Consider the following 18,721-nt stretch of genomic DNA (forward strand, 5'->3'; position numbering starts at 1 on the left):
ATCCCCTAGAGTAATTATTTACACAAATAAGTAGAAAGGTATAATTTTTTGGTATATGTTACACAAGTATTTCGGTTTTAAGTGAGAGCTTTGGGTCTTATGCTGTAAGATGCTGATTTATTTCAGAAATGTAGGAGTTAGGACTGAATTTTGGAAATGCTTTCAACACAGAAGTTGCATTTTGATTTCTGTTTGTACAGCGATTGTAACTGACGTTTTCCAGGGATCCATGAGGATCTTCACTAAAAAACTGCCTCATCCTGATCTGGTGAGTGGCTTGGACTGGTTTATATTGCCCGAGAGGATTCAGAGTTGACAAAAAGATGCTTAGATAACTGGTACAGCCTTTTGCTCCAGGAAGAGGTTCCTCAAGGCGCCTGCCAAGTGGCATGTCCCTTAGGTTCCTGTGTACCAGTGTGCTAAGTTTGGGAGGTGGTGATTGATTATACAGTTGACCTTTGAACAACACAGTTTTGAGCTGCACTGGTTCACTTATACATGGATTTTTTTCTGTATATAAAAGCACTCTGTGTACATTTAGCAGTTGGTTGGGACTTGGTCATCCGCGGAATTTGGTATCCAAGGCAGGTCCTGGAGGCAACCATAGATAAGGAGGGATGACTGATTTCAGTGTTCTGGCCGCTAGGTGGTGCTAGTGTGTTTTTTCCAAAAGCTCAGATAACCTTTCTAGATTTCAGATAGTCTGGTATTTAAATAATATCTGTCTGAAGATGAAAGACCAGTTTTTGCATTAACCTATAGGGCTTCCCAGGTGGCTCAGTGGTAAAGAATCTGCCTCCCAATGCGTGAGATACAGGAGATGCAGGAGATGTGGGTTCAATCCCTGGGTTAGGAAGATCCCCAGGAGAAAGAAATGGCAACCCACCCCAGTACACTTGCCTGGAAAATTCCCATGGACAGAGGAGCCTGATGGGCTACAGTCCATAGGGTCGCAAAGAGTCAGACACAATTGAGCACACATGCATGCAAACAAGTTGTGCAAGTGCCTGTGGAATTGCACAGTCTCTTGGGTACCCCTTCTGCCTTCAATATTAAATGAAGTAAGTGTAAGCGTCCCAGAAACCTCATTTCTTTCCAGCTGTGGTATTCTATTCTGCTCACACTCCTTCCCTCCTTCTCCTTCTCCCTCACTTCTAGCCAGCGGAAGAGAAAGAGCAACTACTGCATAATGACGAGTACCAGGAGACGATGGTGGAGTCCACATTTATGTACCTGACACTGGACCTTCCCACCGCCCCCCTGTACAAGGATGAGAAGGAGCAGCTCATTATCCCCCAGGTGCCTCTCTTCAACATCCTGGCCAAGTTCAACGGCATCACTGAAAAGGTAACCCATTTGCACACCTGCTCATAACCCTTTCTCTCTCTTCCTCTCTCTTTTTTTAATATATCATTTTTTGAGGAGGGGAGGTTGTGCTGGGTCTTTGTTGCTGCCTGTGAGCTTTCTCTAGTTGTGGTAAGTGGGGGCTACTGTTTTGTTGTGTTGAGTGGGCTTCTCATTGTGGTGGCTTCTCTTGTGGAGCACAGGCTCTAGGAGCATGGACTTCAGTAGTCGTGGCTTGTGGGCTTAGTTGCTCTATGGCATGTGGAATCTTTCCAGATCAGGGATCGAACCTGTATCCCCGGCATTGACAGGTGGATTCTTGACCACCAGGAAAGTCCAACCTTTTCACTTTGACGTTTTTCTTTTTATACTTGAAAATCGCCACGTGTGTGTAATGCATTTATTTTAAAGTGTATGGTGTTTATTGAGCCTCCCAGACTTTCTGCTGTTTTACCCTCAACTCAACTTGAATTGAAAGGTTAGTGAAAGTATTAGTTGTTCAGTTGTTTCTGACTCTTTGTGCCCCCGTAGACTGAGGCCCACCAGGCTCCTCAGTCAATGGGGTTTCCCAGGCGAAAATGCTGGGCTGGGTTGCCATTTCCTTCTCCAAGGGATCTTCCTAACCCAGGAATCAATCCCAGGTCTCCTGCACTGCAGGTGGATTCTTTACCTGGGGGCTTTCCCGGTCACTCAGGTGGTAAAGAATCCACCTGCCAAAACAAGAGATGCAAGAGATGTGAGTTTGATCCTTGGGTTGGGAAGATCCCCTGGAGAAGGAAATGGCAACCCACTCTAGTATTCTTTCCTGGAAAATTCCATGGACAGAGGAGCCTGGCAGACTGTAGTCCATGGGGTCATGAAGAGTCAGACATGATTGAGCTACTAACACTTTCACACTTCAGCTTGAATTAAAGTGCCTCTGGGTTGTATGGAGAAAGGAGAGGGTATTTAGGAGAGTAGAAACTCACAAAAGTAGGAAAAACTCCAGTCTTTTAAAAAATATAAGGTAGATATTAAAACAGAAGAAAAACACTAAAATACAAATAAAATGAAAAAGTGTATTCTTACTATATAACATTACCTTTCATCAAGTTGAAAGTTTCTTTTTATCTGCAGAGTTAGTTGTTTCTTGGTTTAATTCCTTTCTTCATCCTAGATAAATTTAATCCTTTTTCATTCTTTTAAACTTAAAAAGAATTTTTTTTTTACTTGATGCCTCATTCCGGACCCTTTTCCCTGTCTTTTTTAGACTCATTTCATTTGGGGGAGGTGAAAGACCTTAGGGCTTATCTAGATCTGTTTATTTTATTTGGTTTTATTTTATACTGATTTTACATGACCGAGCTGGGGATCTAAAGTCAGGTTTTTCATCTGACTTTTTCAGTTATACCACATGGTCTCTATTATTACTGTTTGTTCAAATATAAGTAATATTGAGATTCCTGTGGACCCTCAGTATTGGTTTACATTTATTGTTATGATAGTATTACTTAAATCAGTGTAAACATCAACATTGGTATACACTTTTCATATCTATAGTTTTTAAGGAAAGTACTAAATTGTAACCAACTTTTATATAAACAGAACTTTGAAATCAATAAAACTGGTTAATAGCACTGTTGTAATGTGAGTTTAGCTAAAGCCTTGCTGTGTGAATGCGGTACTGATGTCCAGTGTGAAATTCCTCCCCTCCCTCCACCCGTGCAGGTTTTTTTGTTTTGTTTTGTTTTGCTTTACTATATTCACAGATATGGGCTACCACAGATCTGGTCAGCTTTAGAATACTTTCATCATTGATTTTTTTTTTTTTAATCACCCTTTAGTTATCATTTTAACCCCCTTGTGTCCCCCTGCCCTAGACAGCAACTAATCAGTTTTGAATGACATTTGATGCTTGCAAATTTTGAAACAAATTTTGAGATCATGGTCAGTCTACAAGTTTTTGTTATGGACAGGTTTTCATTTCTCTTGGCTGGATATTGAGGAGTGGAATTGCTGGGTGGTGACTCTTACGTTTAGCAACTTGAAGAACTGTTTTCCAAAGTGACTACACTGTGGCTTCCCTAGTGGCTCAGCGGTAGAGTCCACCTGCCAGTGCAGGAGATGCAGGTTCGATCCCTGGGTGGGAAGATTCCCTGGAGAAGAAATTGGCAACCCACTGCAGTATTCTTGCTGGGGCAGTTCCGTGGAGCCTGGCGGGCGGCAGCCCATGGGGTCCCAAAGAGCCGGACATGACTGAGCGACCCGAAGTGACCACAGTGTCTTATATTCCTACCACCAGTGTACGAGTATTCCAGTTTCTCTGCATCTTCACCAACGTTTGTTATTGTTTATCTTCGGGTTTTAAGCATCCTAGTAGGTGTGAAATGGTATCTCATTATGGTTTTAATTTGTATTTCCCTGGTGACTGATTTCATGTGCTTATTTGTATATCATCTTCGGAGAAATGCTTATTTAGATCCTTTGTACATTTGAAAAATTAGTTTATCTTTTTATTATTGAGTTGTAAGATTTCCATATATAGTCTCAATACCAGTCACTCATCAAATTGTATGATTTGCAAATATTTTTTCCCATTCTATAGGTTGCATTTTTACCCTCTTGATAGTATCATTTGAGGCATAAAGGTTTTAACTTTGATGAAATTATTTAGTTTTTCTTTTATAGTGTGGGCTTCTGCTGTCATATGTAAGAATCCATTCTTAAATCCCAGGTCATGAAAGTTTACTTCTGTGTTTTCTTCTAAGACTATCATAGTTTTAGCTCTTACATTTCAGGCCTTTGTTGTTGTTGTTTAGTCCCTAAGTCACGTCCAGCTCTTCTGTGACTCCATGGACTGTAGCCCATCAGGCTTCTCTATCCATGGGATTTTTCTAGGCAAGAATACTGGAGTGGGTTGCCATTTCCTTCTCCAGGGGATCTTCCCAGCCCAGGGATAGAACCCACATCTCCTGCATTGGTAGGTGGATTCTTCACCATCTGAGCCACCAAGGATGGGGGATTTTTGCAGAAACGAACTAATGCCTGTGGTCAGTAAGTTTATTTTGGTTAGCCTGAAACTAATTCTGTTATTTCACTAACACTTTGTGAGTTATTACATTCAATAGTTACACCTGACACACCTGTAGAATCTTCTAATTGAATTGCAGTGTCTTCAGTTCACTCTTCTGTAGAAGCAAAGGGGCCCTCTCCAGCACCATGAGTTTCATTTACACTTTCCATATCAGAATCAGTCACTAAGGTTTTTTGTCTTTTTGTTGGTCTAATATTCACATCATCTGAATCAGAACTATATTCCGAAGAACTGTCATTTTCTGAGACACTAGTGTATATATCACTCAGACAATCAGAGAAAATATCTGCATAAAATTCCCTGAAAAATTCTTCTTCACTCAAAATTTCATGATGCATCATTTTTGAAAAATTTTCATTGGAACAAATACCTAACAGCAAAATATAAACGATAATGACAGTCATAAGTTGTGTAATGAACCCTTCATCAATTTTAAGCTCTAACTTCACACAGTAGTATTTATTGTATCACTCTCTAGAAACATACTGATATGGCTTATGGGTTTAGTAGTGTATTAAGTTAAATTTTAGTATATAGTGTAAAGTACAAAGTCTAGTTTTATTCTTTTGCATGTGACTGTCTAGTTGTCTTAGCACTATTCGTTGACAAGACAATTCTTTTCCCATTGAATGGTGTTGGCATCCTTGTTGAAAAATCATTTGACCACAGACACATGGGTTTATTTTTGGACTCTCAATTCTGTTCCATTGCTGTATATGTCCGGAACACAGTCTTGGTTATTACTACTTTGTAGTTAGTTCTGAAATTATAAACTGTGAATTCTCCAACTTTATTCTTTTACAAGATTGTTCTGGTTATTTTGGGTTCCTTGCAGTTTCTCAAGTTTGAGGATCAACTTGTGGATTTTTACAAAGAAGCCAGCTGATATTCTGACAGGGATTGTGTTGAATCTATAGATTAGTTTGGGAGTTATTACCAACTTAATAATAGCAGTCTTCTGATTCATAAACATGGGTTATTTTTCTATTTATTTATCTTCTTTAATTTTCTTCAATAGTGTTTTATAGTTTTTGGAGTATAAGTTTTGAACTATTTTAATATAAATTTTTATTGTTTTAATTTTTGCTGCCCTGGTCTTCGTTGTGGTGTGCAGGCTTCTCAATACAGTGGCTTCTCTATTTGCAGAGTGCAGGCTCTACGGCTAGTGGGCTCAGTAGTTGTGGCTCATGGGCTTAGTTGTGATCTTGTGGAATCTTCCTGGACCAGAGATCGAACCCATGACCCCTGCATTGGTAGGTGGATTCTCAATCACTAGACCACCAGGGAAGACCCCACAGTTGATTTTTGTATATTGATTTTTGTAGCCTGCAACCTTGCCAAACTTTTGAAGTTGATTTCTTAAGATTTTCTATATGCAAGATCATATCATCTGCAGACAGAGATAGTTTTACTTCTTCCTTTCTAATCTGGATGCTTCATATTTATTTAAGTGTTATTGCCTGATTGCTCTGGCTGGAATCTCTAGTACAGAGTTAAATAGAAGTGGAAAATGCAGATATCCTATCTTGTACCTGATCTTGAGGGATAGCATCCAGGCTTTTACCAGTAAGTATGATGTTAGCTGTGGATAACATCACATATCTGTTTTTCATAGATACCCTTTATCAGGTTGAGGAAGTTCCCTTCTGTCTCTATTGAGTGTTTTTCTCATGATAAGGTGTTGGATTTTGTCAAATGCTTTTTTGTATCTACAGAGATGATTGTGTGGGTTTCAGTTATTGCTATTTGTTGTCTTATTTTGCTATTTATTGCCTTATTTTCTTATTATTATATGATACAGTACATGATATTAATTGATTTTTGGATGTTAAGCCACCTGTGTATTCCTGGATAAATCATACTTGGCCATGTATAATTGGTGTATAATTCTTTGTTGTTGTTTATGTTGGAATTGGTTTACTAGTATTTTGTTGAGGAATTTTGCATCCATAGTCATAGAAATACTGATCTGTAGTTGTGCTGAGTTTTGGTATCAGGGTAATGTTGGCCTCGTGAAACGAGTTGGGAAGTATTCCATCCTTATATTTTTGGAAAAGGGTTTGAAAAATTGGTGTTATTTCTTTAAATGTTTGATAGAAAATACCAGTGAAGAAATTTGGGCCTGGACTTTTCTTCGTGGGTAGTTTTTTTAATGACTAATTCAATTTCTTTACTTGTAGGTTTATTCAGATTGTTTCTTTTTAAGTTTTGGTAGTTTGAGTCTTTCTAGGAATTTATCCATTTCATCTAACTCATCCACTGTTTTGGCATACAGTTGTTTATAGTGTTCTTTTATAATCATTTTTATTTCTGTAAAATTCCTAATAATGTTCCCTTTTTCATTTTTGATTCTAGTAATTTGATTTTTTTTTCCCTTGTTCAACTAACTAAAGGCTTGTTTTTTCAAAGAAACAGGTTTTGTTGATTTTTCTGAAATGTTCTTTTTCTATTCTGTATTTTTTTAACTTGTGGTCTGATTTTTTTTTCTTTTTTCTGCTTGCTTTAGGTTTAGTTTGCTTTTTCCCCAATGTTTTAAGGTGGAAGGTTATTGATTTGAGATCTTATTTTTCAATCTAGGCATTTATAAATTTACCTCTTGACCGCTGCTTTAGCTACATCCCATAAGTTTTTATATGTTGTATGTTCATTTTTATTCATCTTGAATTCTTTCCTAATTTCCCTTTTTATTTCTTTTTTGTTTAACCTATCACTTATTAAGGAATATATTGTTTAATTGCCATATATTTGTGAGTTTTGCAAGTTTCTTTCTGTTGCTGGTTTCTGTTAATAATTTCATCCCATTGTGGTCAGAGAACATACTTTGTGTTGTTTCTATATTTTATGTTTGTTGAAGTTTGTTTTACGGGCTAGCATATGGTCTTTGCTGGAGATTATTTTTTTTTTTTTTTTTTTATTAGTTGGAGGCTAATTACTTTACAACATTTCAGTGGGTTTTGTCATACATTGATATGAATCAGCCATAGAGTTACATGTATTCCCCATCCCGATCCCCCCTCCCACCTCCCTCTCCACCCGGTTCCTCTGGGTCTTCCCAGTGCACCAGGCCCGAGCACTTGTCTCATGCATCCCACCTGGGCTGGTGATCTGTTTCACCATAGATAATATACATGCTGTTCTTTCGCAACATCCCACCCTCACCTTCTCCCACAGAGTTCAAAAGTCTGTTCTGTACTTCTCTGTCTCTTTTTCTGTTTTGTATATAGGGTTATCGTTACCATCTTTCTAAATTCCATATATATGTGTTAGTATGCTGTAATGTTCTTTAACTTTCTGGCTTACTTCACTCTGTATAATGGGCTCCAGTTTCATCCATCTCATTAGAACTGATTCAAATGAATTCTTTTTAACGGCTGAGTAATATTCCATGGTGTATATGTACCACAGCTTCCTTATCCATTCATCTGCTGATGGGCATCTAGGTTGCTTCCATGTCCTGGCTATTATAAACAGTGCTGCGATGAACATTGGGGTGCACGTGTCTCTTTCAGATCTGGTTTCCTCAGTGTGTATGCCCAGAAGTGGGATTGCTGGGTCATATGGCAGTTCTATTTCCAGTTTTTTAAGAAATCTCCACACTGTTTTCCATAGTGGCTGTACTAGTTTGCATTCCCACCAACAGTGTAAGAGGGTTCCCTTTTCTCCACACCCTCTTTTGCTGGAGATTATTCCATGTGCACTTGAGAATGTACATTATGCTGATGGCAGTGGAACTTTGGGCCTGATTATACTGTTGTTCAGGTCTTCTGTTTCCCCTGCCTAGTGGTCCCCTGTTGAAAGTGAGACACTGAAGTCCTGAGGGAGGCCTCAGTTAAGTGTTGCTCAACAGACTGTACTTGACTTATGAGTCTCGGAGCCTGGGAGGAGGAAGGAACGTGGAATGTCAGTTGACAGCTCTTCTGGAAAACCCTCAGTTTTCCAGGGCTCCTTGTTGGTCACAAGTGCCTGTTCCGTGGTGCATGTGTCTGATGGTCAAATAGTCAGGACATTCTTCTTTATTTTAAATTAAGTGAAACTCTTAATTTTTTTTAGGGGCTTCCCAGGTGGCTCAGTGGTAAAGAATCTGCCTGGCAATGCAGGAAACACAGGTTCGATCCTTGGCTCAGGAAGATCCCCTGGAGAAGGATATGGCAGCCCACTCCAGTATTCTTGCCTGGAAAATCCCACATACAGAGGAGCCTGGTGGGCTACCGTCCCTGGGGTCACAAAGAATTGGATACGACTGGGGGACTAAAACAGCAACTCATGGTTTTTAAATTCTGATCTTTTAACAAATCCTCTTTTTCACTTGACATTTTTGTTTTGCTTATAGAAACAAATATCTACATTACTATGGTTAGAGTTCAGCAGTTTGCTGGCTGAAAACAGTTTGTTGGCTGAAACACAGCCCACAGATGAGGTACTTCAGCTTTGGCCAAACAGCTATTCTTAACCCTTCCGGGTGGTTGCTGGGGTCAGGTGTCTTCTGGATTCTAAGTGGAAGACAAAATTCTATTAAAAAACCCAAACCAAGCCAAAACAAAACTCGTGTTCCTGCTCTAATGCTCCAACACTAACTTGATCATTTTCTTTTCTCTCTCTAGGAATATAAGACCTACAAGGAGAACTTTCTGAAGCGCTTCCAGCTCACCAAGCTGCCTCCATATCTAATCTTTTGTATTAAGAGATTCACTAAGAACAATTTCTTTGTGGAGAAGAATCCGACTATTGTCAACTTCCCGATTACGTGAGTGTTCCCCTCCTTCACTTCCTATTAGGGGCAGTGAGCTTGAGTTCCTTTTTTATTTCTTTGTGCTACTCTTAATATTGGACTATCTTAGTTGGAGATTATAAGGAACCTACCTACACTATATAAGTTAAGGTTTCTATGGGAAGGATACAAACATTTTAGGGACTTCAAAGATGAATGTTTACTTGGAGGTAATTCCCCTTTTGTCTTCTCTCCTTGTTGACTGCTGGGAATTGTAGTCTTTCAGTATAGGGATGAACAGTCGGTAAAAGTAGGATGAACAGTCGGTAAAAGTAGGACAGGTAGGATTCTCCTGGCTTTGAAGGTAATCTTGAACAGTTAGTCTGTACGTTTGTCTGCCTATCATTGCATCTTGTGTGCTATAGTTAAAGTATGGACAGTGGGGATGACTCTAGATTTGCGTTACTCTCTTGGAACCCTACTATCTTATTTCTTCCCTAGAGGATATAGTCTGGAATGTGTTCAATTTCTGCCTTTTGATGAGAAAGTTATAAATTTTGATGTATAGTCTTATTTTTAATTGACCATGCAGTTCTTTTTGCAGATATTTGTATAAGTTTTGTTTTTCAGTATGTGTCCTTTATTTTTTTATTGGAGTATATTTGCTTTACAATGTTGCGTTAGTTTCTGCTGTACAATGAAGTGAATCAGCCACGTGCATACATATATCCCCTCCCTGTTGGACCTCCCTTTCACATCCCACTCCATCCCCTGCTCTCGGTCATCACAGAGCATGGAGCTGAGCGCCCTGTGCTATAGAGCAGCTTCTTACTAGCTATTTTACACATGGCAGTGTATTTATATAGTCAATCGTAGTCTCCCATTTCATCCCACCATCTCCTTCCCCTTCTCCCCCCACTCCCGTGTCCACATGTCAGTTCTCTATGTCTGCGTCTCTGTTTACAAGTATTTTAATGGGGAATTTGGAGGAGCTGTAGAAGGCTCCTGCAAGACCCCTTTGGGGGTAGACAGTTGGTTTTTAGTTCCCAAGAGACGAGACCACAGAGAGGCTTGGTGGTGGGGCTGGCACGAAAAAAGGTGCGTCTGTGTGTGGGCCTTTAGATAAGGGAGGAGCCCTAAGGTGATTTCTTACTGGAAGGATTTGAATGGTTAGAAGATAGGATTACCATGCTGTTTATCTCAGAAGTGTGGTTATTTTTAAACCTCAGAAAGTAGTCTGGGGGGCTGTAATGGGCAAATGGTCATTTCCTTTTCTTGTCTTTCTCCTTCCATCCCCTCCAGTTTCCAGTTGCCCAGACTGAACTGCCAGTGTTTTCCTTTGAAAATAGTACCACTTCTTAATTCTGTGTAGCATTTAAGAGGGTGGCAACTTAAAAGAAGTCTTGAGTTCTGTGTTGTCCTATCCGTATGGCCTTGCGCAGGTCCTTTGTGTACTCTCTCCTGGATTAAATGAGAGGCCTGGACTAGATGAGCCCTAGGGATCCTTCCAGATGTAACATTTTATTATTTCTGGTTCCAGCATCACCAAGACTCTGTGAACAGTGGTGGATGAGGAGAGAAAACCTTTGTAGTAGTTAGGGTTACAGGAGAATTTCTTTCTCTCTTTTCATGCAGTTTTCTTCCTGTTCTTCTCTAATATTTTGTTTGTGTGACAAGTAGAGTGAAATCTGGGGATATGAAGGCCAGCTGTCTGCTAACTTGAGTAGGACCACAGAGGGGCTTTCTCTGAAAGACTAGGGGTTTTAATTCAGAGCTGGACTTTTGTGAATTGCTGTAGTCACCAGTCTGTTCCTGAGAGGAAGGAGCCCTCTTGACTCTAAGGCAGCTCCCGAGGCAGGACTGTGTGTTGATGGTAGTTCCTGCTCAGTCAGCACAGAAATTTCCTTTCACTGGTAGGAGGTTTCTTTTATATTATGGACCTGGAGTATGTTTATTTTGCCACCATTTGGATTTTTGGTCACTGTGACTTCAGTAGCTTGTCTATCAGAAAGCTTTGGAGAAATTGAGAAAAAGATTACTTGTCCACTAGTCCGATGGAGACCATTATACTGTGTGACTATCCTGGAAACCTAGGCTTTGATTATTAATGCACTGTCATCACTTTTAGACTAATACAGTTCTCATTATGCTCAAGTTCCCATTTGAAAAACCCTTCGTCAGATCTAATTTTTCTCCTGTGTTTTGTTCATAACAGAGATCCATCAGATGTGCAGTGATTAGCGGCCCCCTGCTTGTTTGGAGATAGGGTTTCTGAGGCACAGGTGTAAAGTTTCACTTCCAGCTAGTTAGGTGGTCTCAACATTGGACTCTTCTCCTGGGGGAACAAATAGGGTTTTCCCCATTGACTGTTTTCTAAAGCAAAACGATTTAACATCAATTTATTCCCTTTTGCCACTGAGACAGTTTGGATTCAGTCATGAAATTTTTGAGTATAAATACTTCTGAAGACTTCTCTAGGACTTGTTCAAAGAAGTCTAAACAGCTGTTGTTAAAGCTGAGAAGACAATATGAGAAGTCAGTTCTTGGCAGCTGGCAGGCATTTTGGCTCTCTTGAGCCCTCATAGGTTTCCTCAGACTCATATCTAAAATGTATTTTAACAATGGCTGTTTAGGGACTTCCCTGGCAGTCCCGTGGTTAGGACTCAGCACTTTCACTGTGTTCCACAGTTGGGGAACCAAGATCCTGCAAGCTGCGTGGCAGGGCCAAAAAAAATCCAAAAAGCCCCAAAACAACAATGACTATTTATTGCAATCTATATGGGACGCTGTCAGTCTGTGGGAATAAATAGCTATCCTTAACACATGGAAAGTTACATAATATAGGTAGAACAAAGTTGCCTGCTTATTAATACATGGTTTACATTGAAATTTTTTGTATTTTTGGACAGATGATATATTCATAAATTCATAGTGTAAAATTCAAAAGGAGATACATATCTGGAAGTGATCCCTGGATGTGACCACTGTTAGCATTTATTGTAAATCCTTCTAGAGATGATAGCGCTGTGTTTCATGTTATGAGTGGTAGCACAGCAGACAGTTCTAGAGATGAGAAAAGGATATAATCTCTCTTGGGCTTCCCAGGTGGTGCAGTAGTGAAGAATCTGCCTGCCAGTGCAGGAGATGCGGGCTCAATCCTTGGGTTGGAAAGATCCCCTGGAGAAGAGAATGGCAACCCACTCCAGTATTCTTACCTGGAGAATCCCATGGACGGAGGAGCCTGGCAGGCTGCAGTCCATGGGGTCACAAAGTGTTGGACACAACAGAGTGACTGAGCACACACATACTCTCTCTTATTCTACCTTGTATTTAAATCTTTATAAATATTTATAGGCGTCAGAAGGTTATATTTTTCCTGAAAATAGTGTAGTTCGCTTTCTCTTAATAGTTGCGTTAATCTGTCAATCTATTTCCCTATTTGAAGTGAAGTCACTCAGTCATATCCGACTCTTTGCAACCCCATGGACTGTAGCCTACCAGACTCCTCTGTCCATGGGATTTTCCAGGCAAGAGTACTGGAGTGGGTTGCCATTCCCTATTTGAAAGTTCTTGGTAATTGTCATTGCCATGTTCACAGTAAGCCTGTATTATAGCTCTTGACTTCATAAAAACTGTTAAACATTTATACCACACTTATACATCAACTGATAGAATTCAACAAATAAAACACAAAAGGAGGTTTTATTCCAAGTACATCAAGAATGCTTCTCTGTGTTTAAAAAAATGAGTGTTCAAGTGTTAAAAATAAATTTGATGTTTTTAAGTCCCAATTGAAGGAACCTAGTCAGTAGTCTCTATTGACAATTAGAACTGAGAAATTTGGAAGCTGTGGGGGAGTCAAGGTGGGTTCTATAAAGGAGAGAAAGCTGGATGGGAAAAGGAAAAAGCTGGTGTCAAAGCAGAAAAGAGGGCAGGTAACTCTTGGATCTTGCTGCTTCTCTAGTGCCCGGTTTCTGCTGCATTTCCTAGTCTGACACCTTGAATCAATTAATCCCACTTTTGTACTTAGGCTGCCCAAGGTGGATTTCTGTTACTTGTAACCATTCTGCCTACTTGACTAAAGACAAAATAATCAAATAAACACAGTCCCATAAAGTCAAAGAAAAAAACAAATCTGAATGATCTGCCTGGTTTGCCATATTTTAAAAAGTTAATTGATATATTTATTTTGGCTGTGCTAGGTCTTTGTGGCTGTGCATGGGCTTCCCCTAGTTGGGGCAAGCAGGGGCTACTCTGGTTGCGGCGCAGGAGCTTCTCATTGTGGTAACTTCTCTTGTTGTGGTGCATGGGCTCTAGAGCTTCAGTTGCAGCTCGTGGGCTTAGTAGTTGCACATCACAACTTAGGGGTGGCTTAGTTGCCTGGCAACACGTGGAATCTTCATGGACCAGGGATAGAACCCATGTCCCCTGCATTGGCAGGCGGATTCTTAACTACTAGACCACCAGGAAAGTCCTGTTTTGCCACACTGGAAGTGTTACAGTGATTGTATACAGTGATAACTGACATGATCAGGTGAGCAGGCTTCTATAGCCCGAGTCCAGAGACCAGGTACCCCCTGAACACTGCCACTGCAACTGATTCCCTGATAGAGCAGAGGGTGAAGCGGTTACCCTTGTTCTCATCTCAGAGGAGATGGTGACTCTCATTCTCATATAGAAGAGCCTTAGCTTATGTCACCTGCTTAAACTTACACACAGCTCTGAGGTGACAGAGCCTCGATTCCAGTTCAGGTCTGAATGACTCCAGGCTGTGTACTTTAGACTGCTAGATATGCATTAATTTCTATTTTTGAATATTTTTTGGCCATGCCTCATGGCTTGAAGGATTGTAGTTCCCCTGGGATTGAACCAGGGCCCCCGGCAGTGAAATCATGGAGTCCAACCACGAGACCACCAGGCATGACTCCCCTAGGCATGCTTTTATTTATTTCTTTTTAAAATTTTAATTGCAAATATTATTTATTTGGTTGTGCAGAGTCTTAGTTGCAGCATGCGGGATCTTTCAGTTGCAGGATCTTTAGCTGCAGCTTGCAAACTCTTAGTTGTGGCATATGGGATCTAGCTCCCTGACCAGGGGTTGAGCCAGGGCCTCCTGCATTGGGAGTGCAGTCTTAGCCACTAGACCACCAGGAACGTCTTTGAGCATGCTTTTTTATTTTTAGTTAATTAATTAATTTATGGTGGCACTGGGTCTTTATTGCTGCATGTGGGCTTTCTCTAGTTGCAGTGAGAGGAGTTGCGATGGGCCGGCTTCTCACTTTAGTAGTTCTCTTACAGAGAACAGGCTCTAGGGCACCTGGGCTCCAGTAGTTGAGGCCTGTAGGCTCAATAGTTGTGGCACACAGGCTTAGTTGCTCTGCGGCTTGTGGGATTTTCCTGGACCAGGGATTGAACCTGTGTCTCCTGCATTGACAGGTGGATTCTCTCCCACTGAGCCACCAGGGAAGCCCTAGGCATGCTTTTAAAATGTGCTCTTCCCATAGAGCCAGTCTTCCTAGTTTGACCCGTTTTTGTGGCAAACTGTGAATTTCCACAAACCTGGGCTCCCTAGCTATTCAAGCCCACCTAGATCCAGGTTCCTGAAATAGGGTTCCACAGCTTCATGGTCCATTTAGGGAGGACAGTTAACCTCTACAGGACTAACCTCGTAGGCTTTGTCTGGTCTTCACTTTATTTTCATCATCCTCAGAAATGTGGACCTGAGAGAGTATTTGTCTGAAGAAGTGCAGGCGGTACACAAGAATACCACCTACGACCTCATCGCCAACATTGTACATGATGGCAAACCGTCCGAGGGCTCCTACCGGATCCATGTGCTCCATCACGTGAGTAGGGCTGACTTCTCACTGTACAGAGTGGCAGAGGCCACTCTGTAGGGCTGACTCACTCTGTACAGAGTGGCAGAGGCCGGTGGTGTTCCTTGGCCTTTTGGAAGGCAGCTCCTTTCACTTTGCTCTTTCTTGTCCTTGACTTTGGGATTCTGTGAGAAACAGAGTTGCCAGTGACCAGTTTAAGGCAACTGTTCTCAATTTTGGCTGCACATGGGACTTCCCTGGGGGCAGGTTTTAGACTGCTGAAGCCTGGGCCATCTCAGACCAGTTATGTGAAAACAATGTAATTTGTGCCTGTTGATTTTCCACTGGGGCAGAGGCCAGAGAAGCTGCTGAATATCTTCCAATGCACAGGCAGCCCCCACAGCAAAGAGTTTTCCGGTCCAAAATGTTGGAGTCAAGACTTGATTAGATTATCTGGAGGTGAGAACCAGGCATCTTGATGGTTTTAAAATTCTCAGATTTCCAGTGTGTAGCCGAGACTGAGAAGCACTGTCCTGGACTACCACCTGCCTCCTAAAGTGCCTTAGATCCACAGTATTGACATCACATGAGAACTCGTTAGAAATCGTAGAATCTCAGACCCCTCACATACCTCCTGAATCACAGTCTACCTGTTAACAAGAGCCTCTGAAGGGTATGAAATTAAAGTTTACAAAGCAGTGGTAGAGAGGTTCCCTTTCAGCTAAAAAAAATTTTGTGAATTTGCTGAAAATAGGGGAAACATGTGCTTAGGATGTATTTGTTATCATGCAGATTACTGGCACAAATTGTTCTAACTTCAGTCTTCTGAGCATCTGAATTTAATAATAACCAGTACTTGTCCGTGTGCTAGATAGTATGCCACATACTTCATGTATGTTTATCTTGTTTATATCCCTAAAACACACTTCCAAGACAGGTGATAATACCATCTTTTTACAAATGAGGAACCTAGCTTAGAGTTGTAGTAACTGATCTGAAGTTAGCAGAGTTGGCATTTGAACCTGGATACTCGGTTTCACTGTGTTCTTATTAACCAGTCCTCGCACCAGGAATAGGGATTTTCATTATGGGATCCCGAGCTTTTGTTGTGTATCCTATTTGAGCTACTGGAATATCCAGAATAACTGGAATATATCTGTCTTTGGCATTTCGTGAAAGTTGGGATGGATGAGGCAGGTGACCTTCCAGAAGTATCTCTGCCATAATCCAGAAAGCTCTTTTCCTCTTTGTTTATAGAAGCATGAAGTGAGGTAGATTTTGCTATATTTGCAGCACTGCTTCTTAGGCCAAAGGAAACAGGTTAGTATGAGGGACAGTGTCCACCAAGGAGTCTTTTTCTGTCCAGCTCTTGCTATGTCCTCTGGGGCAGGAGTGGGAATGTCCATTTTTGGTTAATGCTGCACCTTCTAAGTGAATGTGTTGATTGTCACTTCAGAGCAGCAAGGGGACATCTCAGGTGAGGAGCAGGGGCTTCCTCTTTTTTCTCTGTGCTGTCCTCCTAGTCTCTTCCTAAAAGACGAACAGTGTTTGAGACTCCACTGTGCTTTAAGGAGTCCTCAGCAGAACTTGTTTGTCAGGATCAACACCCTAAAAGCTCTTGATGTTGAATGATGCCCAGCAGAAGTCTTGTACTTTCTTACAACTCTTGCTGGGTGATGGACTAGTGACTGTTCTGACTTTTCTAGCTTTTGGCTGCATCTCTTTCCCTCTAAAACTCTGTTGGTTTCTGGGAGCAAACTGACCTAGCTCTTCATACTCCTTACAGGGGACAGGCAAATGGTATGAATTACAGGACCTCCAGGTGACCGACATCCTTCCCCAGATGATCACACTGTCGGAGGCTTACATTCAGGTGGGTTGGCTTCACTCGATGAGCGTGGAGGTGATGGGGTTTGGGGGCTGGTGAGAGGAGTGTTGTGTGTAAAGGCAGGGAGTGGGACTGAGTTAGCTTGGGTGCCTTTCGACATGCAGTGGGGAGTGAGGCGGGGCCAGGAGTGATCTTCAGTGAAGAGAAGGACAGGGAAGCATGAACAAGTTATGAGTGAGCATGGAGGTTATCTGTGTGTGGTCAACCAGGTTAGTTTTGCAAGTGTGTGGTCTGATTTCAAGGAGGAAGAGCTCAGAATCATCCAGAGTCATCTCTGAAGCTCTCCCCAGTTCCCTGGGCAAAGTCAGCACTCTTTGTGAGCCCACAGCACTGTCCCATGTCTATGGAGCAGCAGCTGTATGTTTTAACTGTCCTTTCCACTGTGTTGGAAGTTCATGGAGCTGAGGGGCTCTATCTTCTCTTTCTTCTTCTTCTTTTTTTTTAATTTTAATTTTTGGCCACACTGTGAAGCATATGGGATCTTATTTCCCCAACCAGGGCATCGAACCCATTCCCTCTGCAGTGCAAGCACAAAGTCTTAACCACTGGACCTCCAAGGAAGTCCCCCGTCTTCTCTTTCTAACTGTCCTAGTCCCTGCAGAGAAGGAAGACTGAGGCTAAGAAAATGCCACAGCTTTATAAAAAAGGAGAGAGACACTGCTTGTTCCAAGGAGAACTCTTTCCTTGGTAACTTTGTCTAAAGTTGCAGGCCTGACTGTTAGTCCTTTTTCAGAAAAGGAGTTTGGCATGGGAAGAGAAGGATGGGTAGAAAAGTGAAAATTGAATGAAAGGGAATTTTCTGAAAGATTATGAGTTAGTTTCAGGGGACTTAGCAAATACACAGTTGGGGTGATAGTTTTTTCATTTCCTAGCACAGATTTAGGTGCATGATAAATATTTCTGGACTGAACACAGGCTCCTAAGTATCTATTGTATTCATTTCTTACAGATTTGGAAGAGGCGAGATAATGATGAAACCAACCAGCAGGGGGCATGAAGGAGGCATTTAGAACTTTGCTCCCAGGGGCTTTGGCTGACTGGTTCTGAGCGCAGGTGGATGGCACAAGCCCCTGAGCCAGCCCTGTGTTCTGGTTCTCACCAGAGCATCAGTGGTCCATCTGCCTCAGATGGCTCTGTGCTTTCACTCAGCTGGTCTTTGGTCATTTACAGTAGATTGGTGCCCCTTTCTCCTCCCTGGCTAGCTCCCTTCTAGCAGGCCAGAACTCTTTTACAGATGTATGTAATTTATTTCCGAATAGCCAGGAATAGCTAAAAGACTAGATGGGTTTCTTTGAAACATCAAAGCCTCAGGATTATAGGATTTAGAGCTTGAAGCCAGTAACACCCTTCTTCCATCATAGGTAGATAGTTTTCCTGTGGGTCTCTTCATTTCTTGATATGTGTTTGGGGATGAATTAAATATTTCCCTGTTTTTAAACCAGCCTCTTGTTTCATATCATTCCCTTGGGCTTTTGCCTAAGAGGGGATTAAAAAGAAAGTCCTCACAGACTCTCCCCTGTGATCTTTCATCTGGTGGACATCACACAAATTGTCTCTTCCTGTCAGCCTGTGCGTGGTGTGTCAGTTAGGATGCATCCATCTCTAAGTAAGACAGTATCTGACTAAAAGATATAAATCATTATCAGTCTTAGCTGGAACTCTGGAAGTGGGCAGTTTCAGCCTGCAGTGCAGGGCTCTGTGAGGAAAGACAGAGGGAAGGAGGGAGGAAGAGTGTCTGACCACAGTACAGTTCTGAGAACATCTCAGCCAGGTCAGCAGGGACTTGGAGCACAGAAACATCAAGCAGAAGTGGTTTTCGGCCAAGCTTACTCATTGATTAGGAGCTGCCTGGAGGAAGTGTGGCCTGGGCCTGGGCACTGTTGCTGACCTGG

The 18,721-nt window shown here is 41.6% G+C and overlaps 1 protein-coding gene across 1 annotated transcript in view; it reads left to right on the top strand.

The window, feature by feature from the left end:
• The window catches only part of USP39 (ubiquitin specific peptidase 39), a 35,067-nt gene extending 16,800 nt beyond the window's left edge, over positions 1–18,267 (top strand). Inside the window, exons 8-13 of the mRNA XM_043468723.1 lie at positions 201–268; positions 1,159–1,347; positions 9,019–9,161; positions 14,836–14,971; positions 16,728–16,814; positions 17,779–18,267. Coding sequence (XP_043324658.1) covers positions 201–268; positions 1,159–1,347; positions 9,019–9,161; positions 14,836–14,971; positions 16,728–16,814; positions 17,779–17,826 — 671 coding nt within the window. The 3' untranslated portion in view covers positions 17,827–18,267. The remainder of the gene's footprint in view (positions 1–200; positions 269–1,158; positions 1,348–9,018; positions 9,162–14,835; positions 14,972–16,727; positions 16,815–17,778) is intronic.
• The last annotated feature ends 454 nt before the right edge of the window (positions 18,268–18,721 follow it).

The sequence above is a fragment of the Cervus canadensis genome, chromosome 5 (genome assembly GCF_019320065.1).
Source record: "Cervus canadensis isolate Bull #8, Minnesota chromosome 5, ASM1932006v1, whole genome shotgun sequence".
In the NCBI taxonomy this organism is placed as follows: Eukaryota; Metazoa; Chordata; class Mammalia; order Artiodactyla; family Cervidae; genus Cervus; species Cervus canadensis.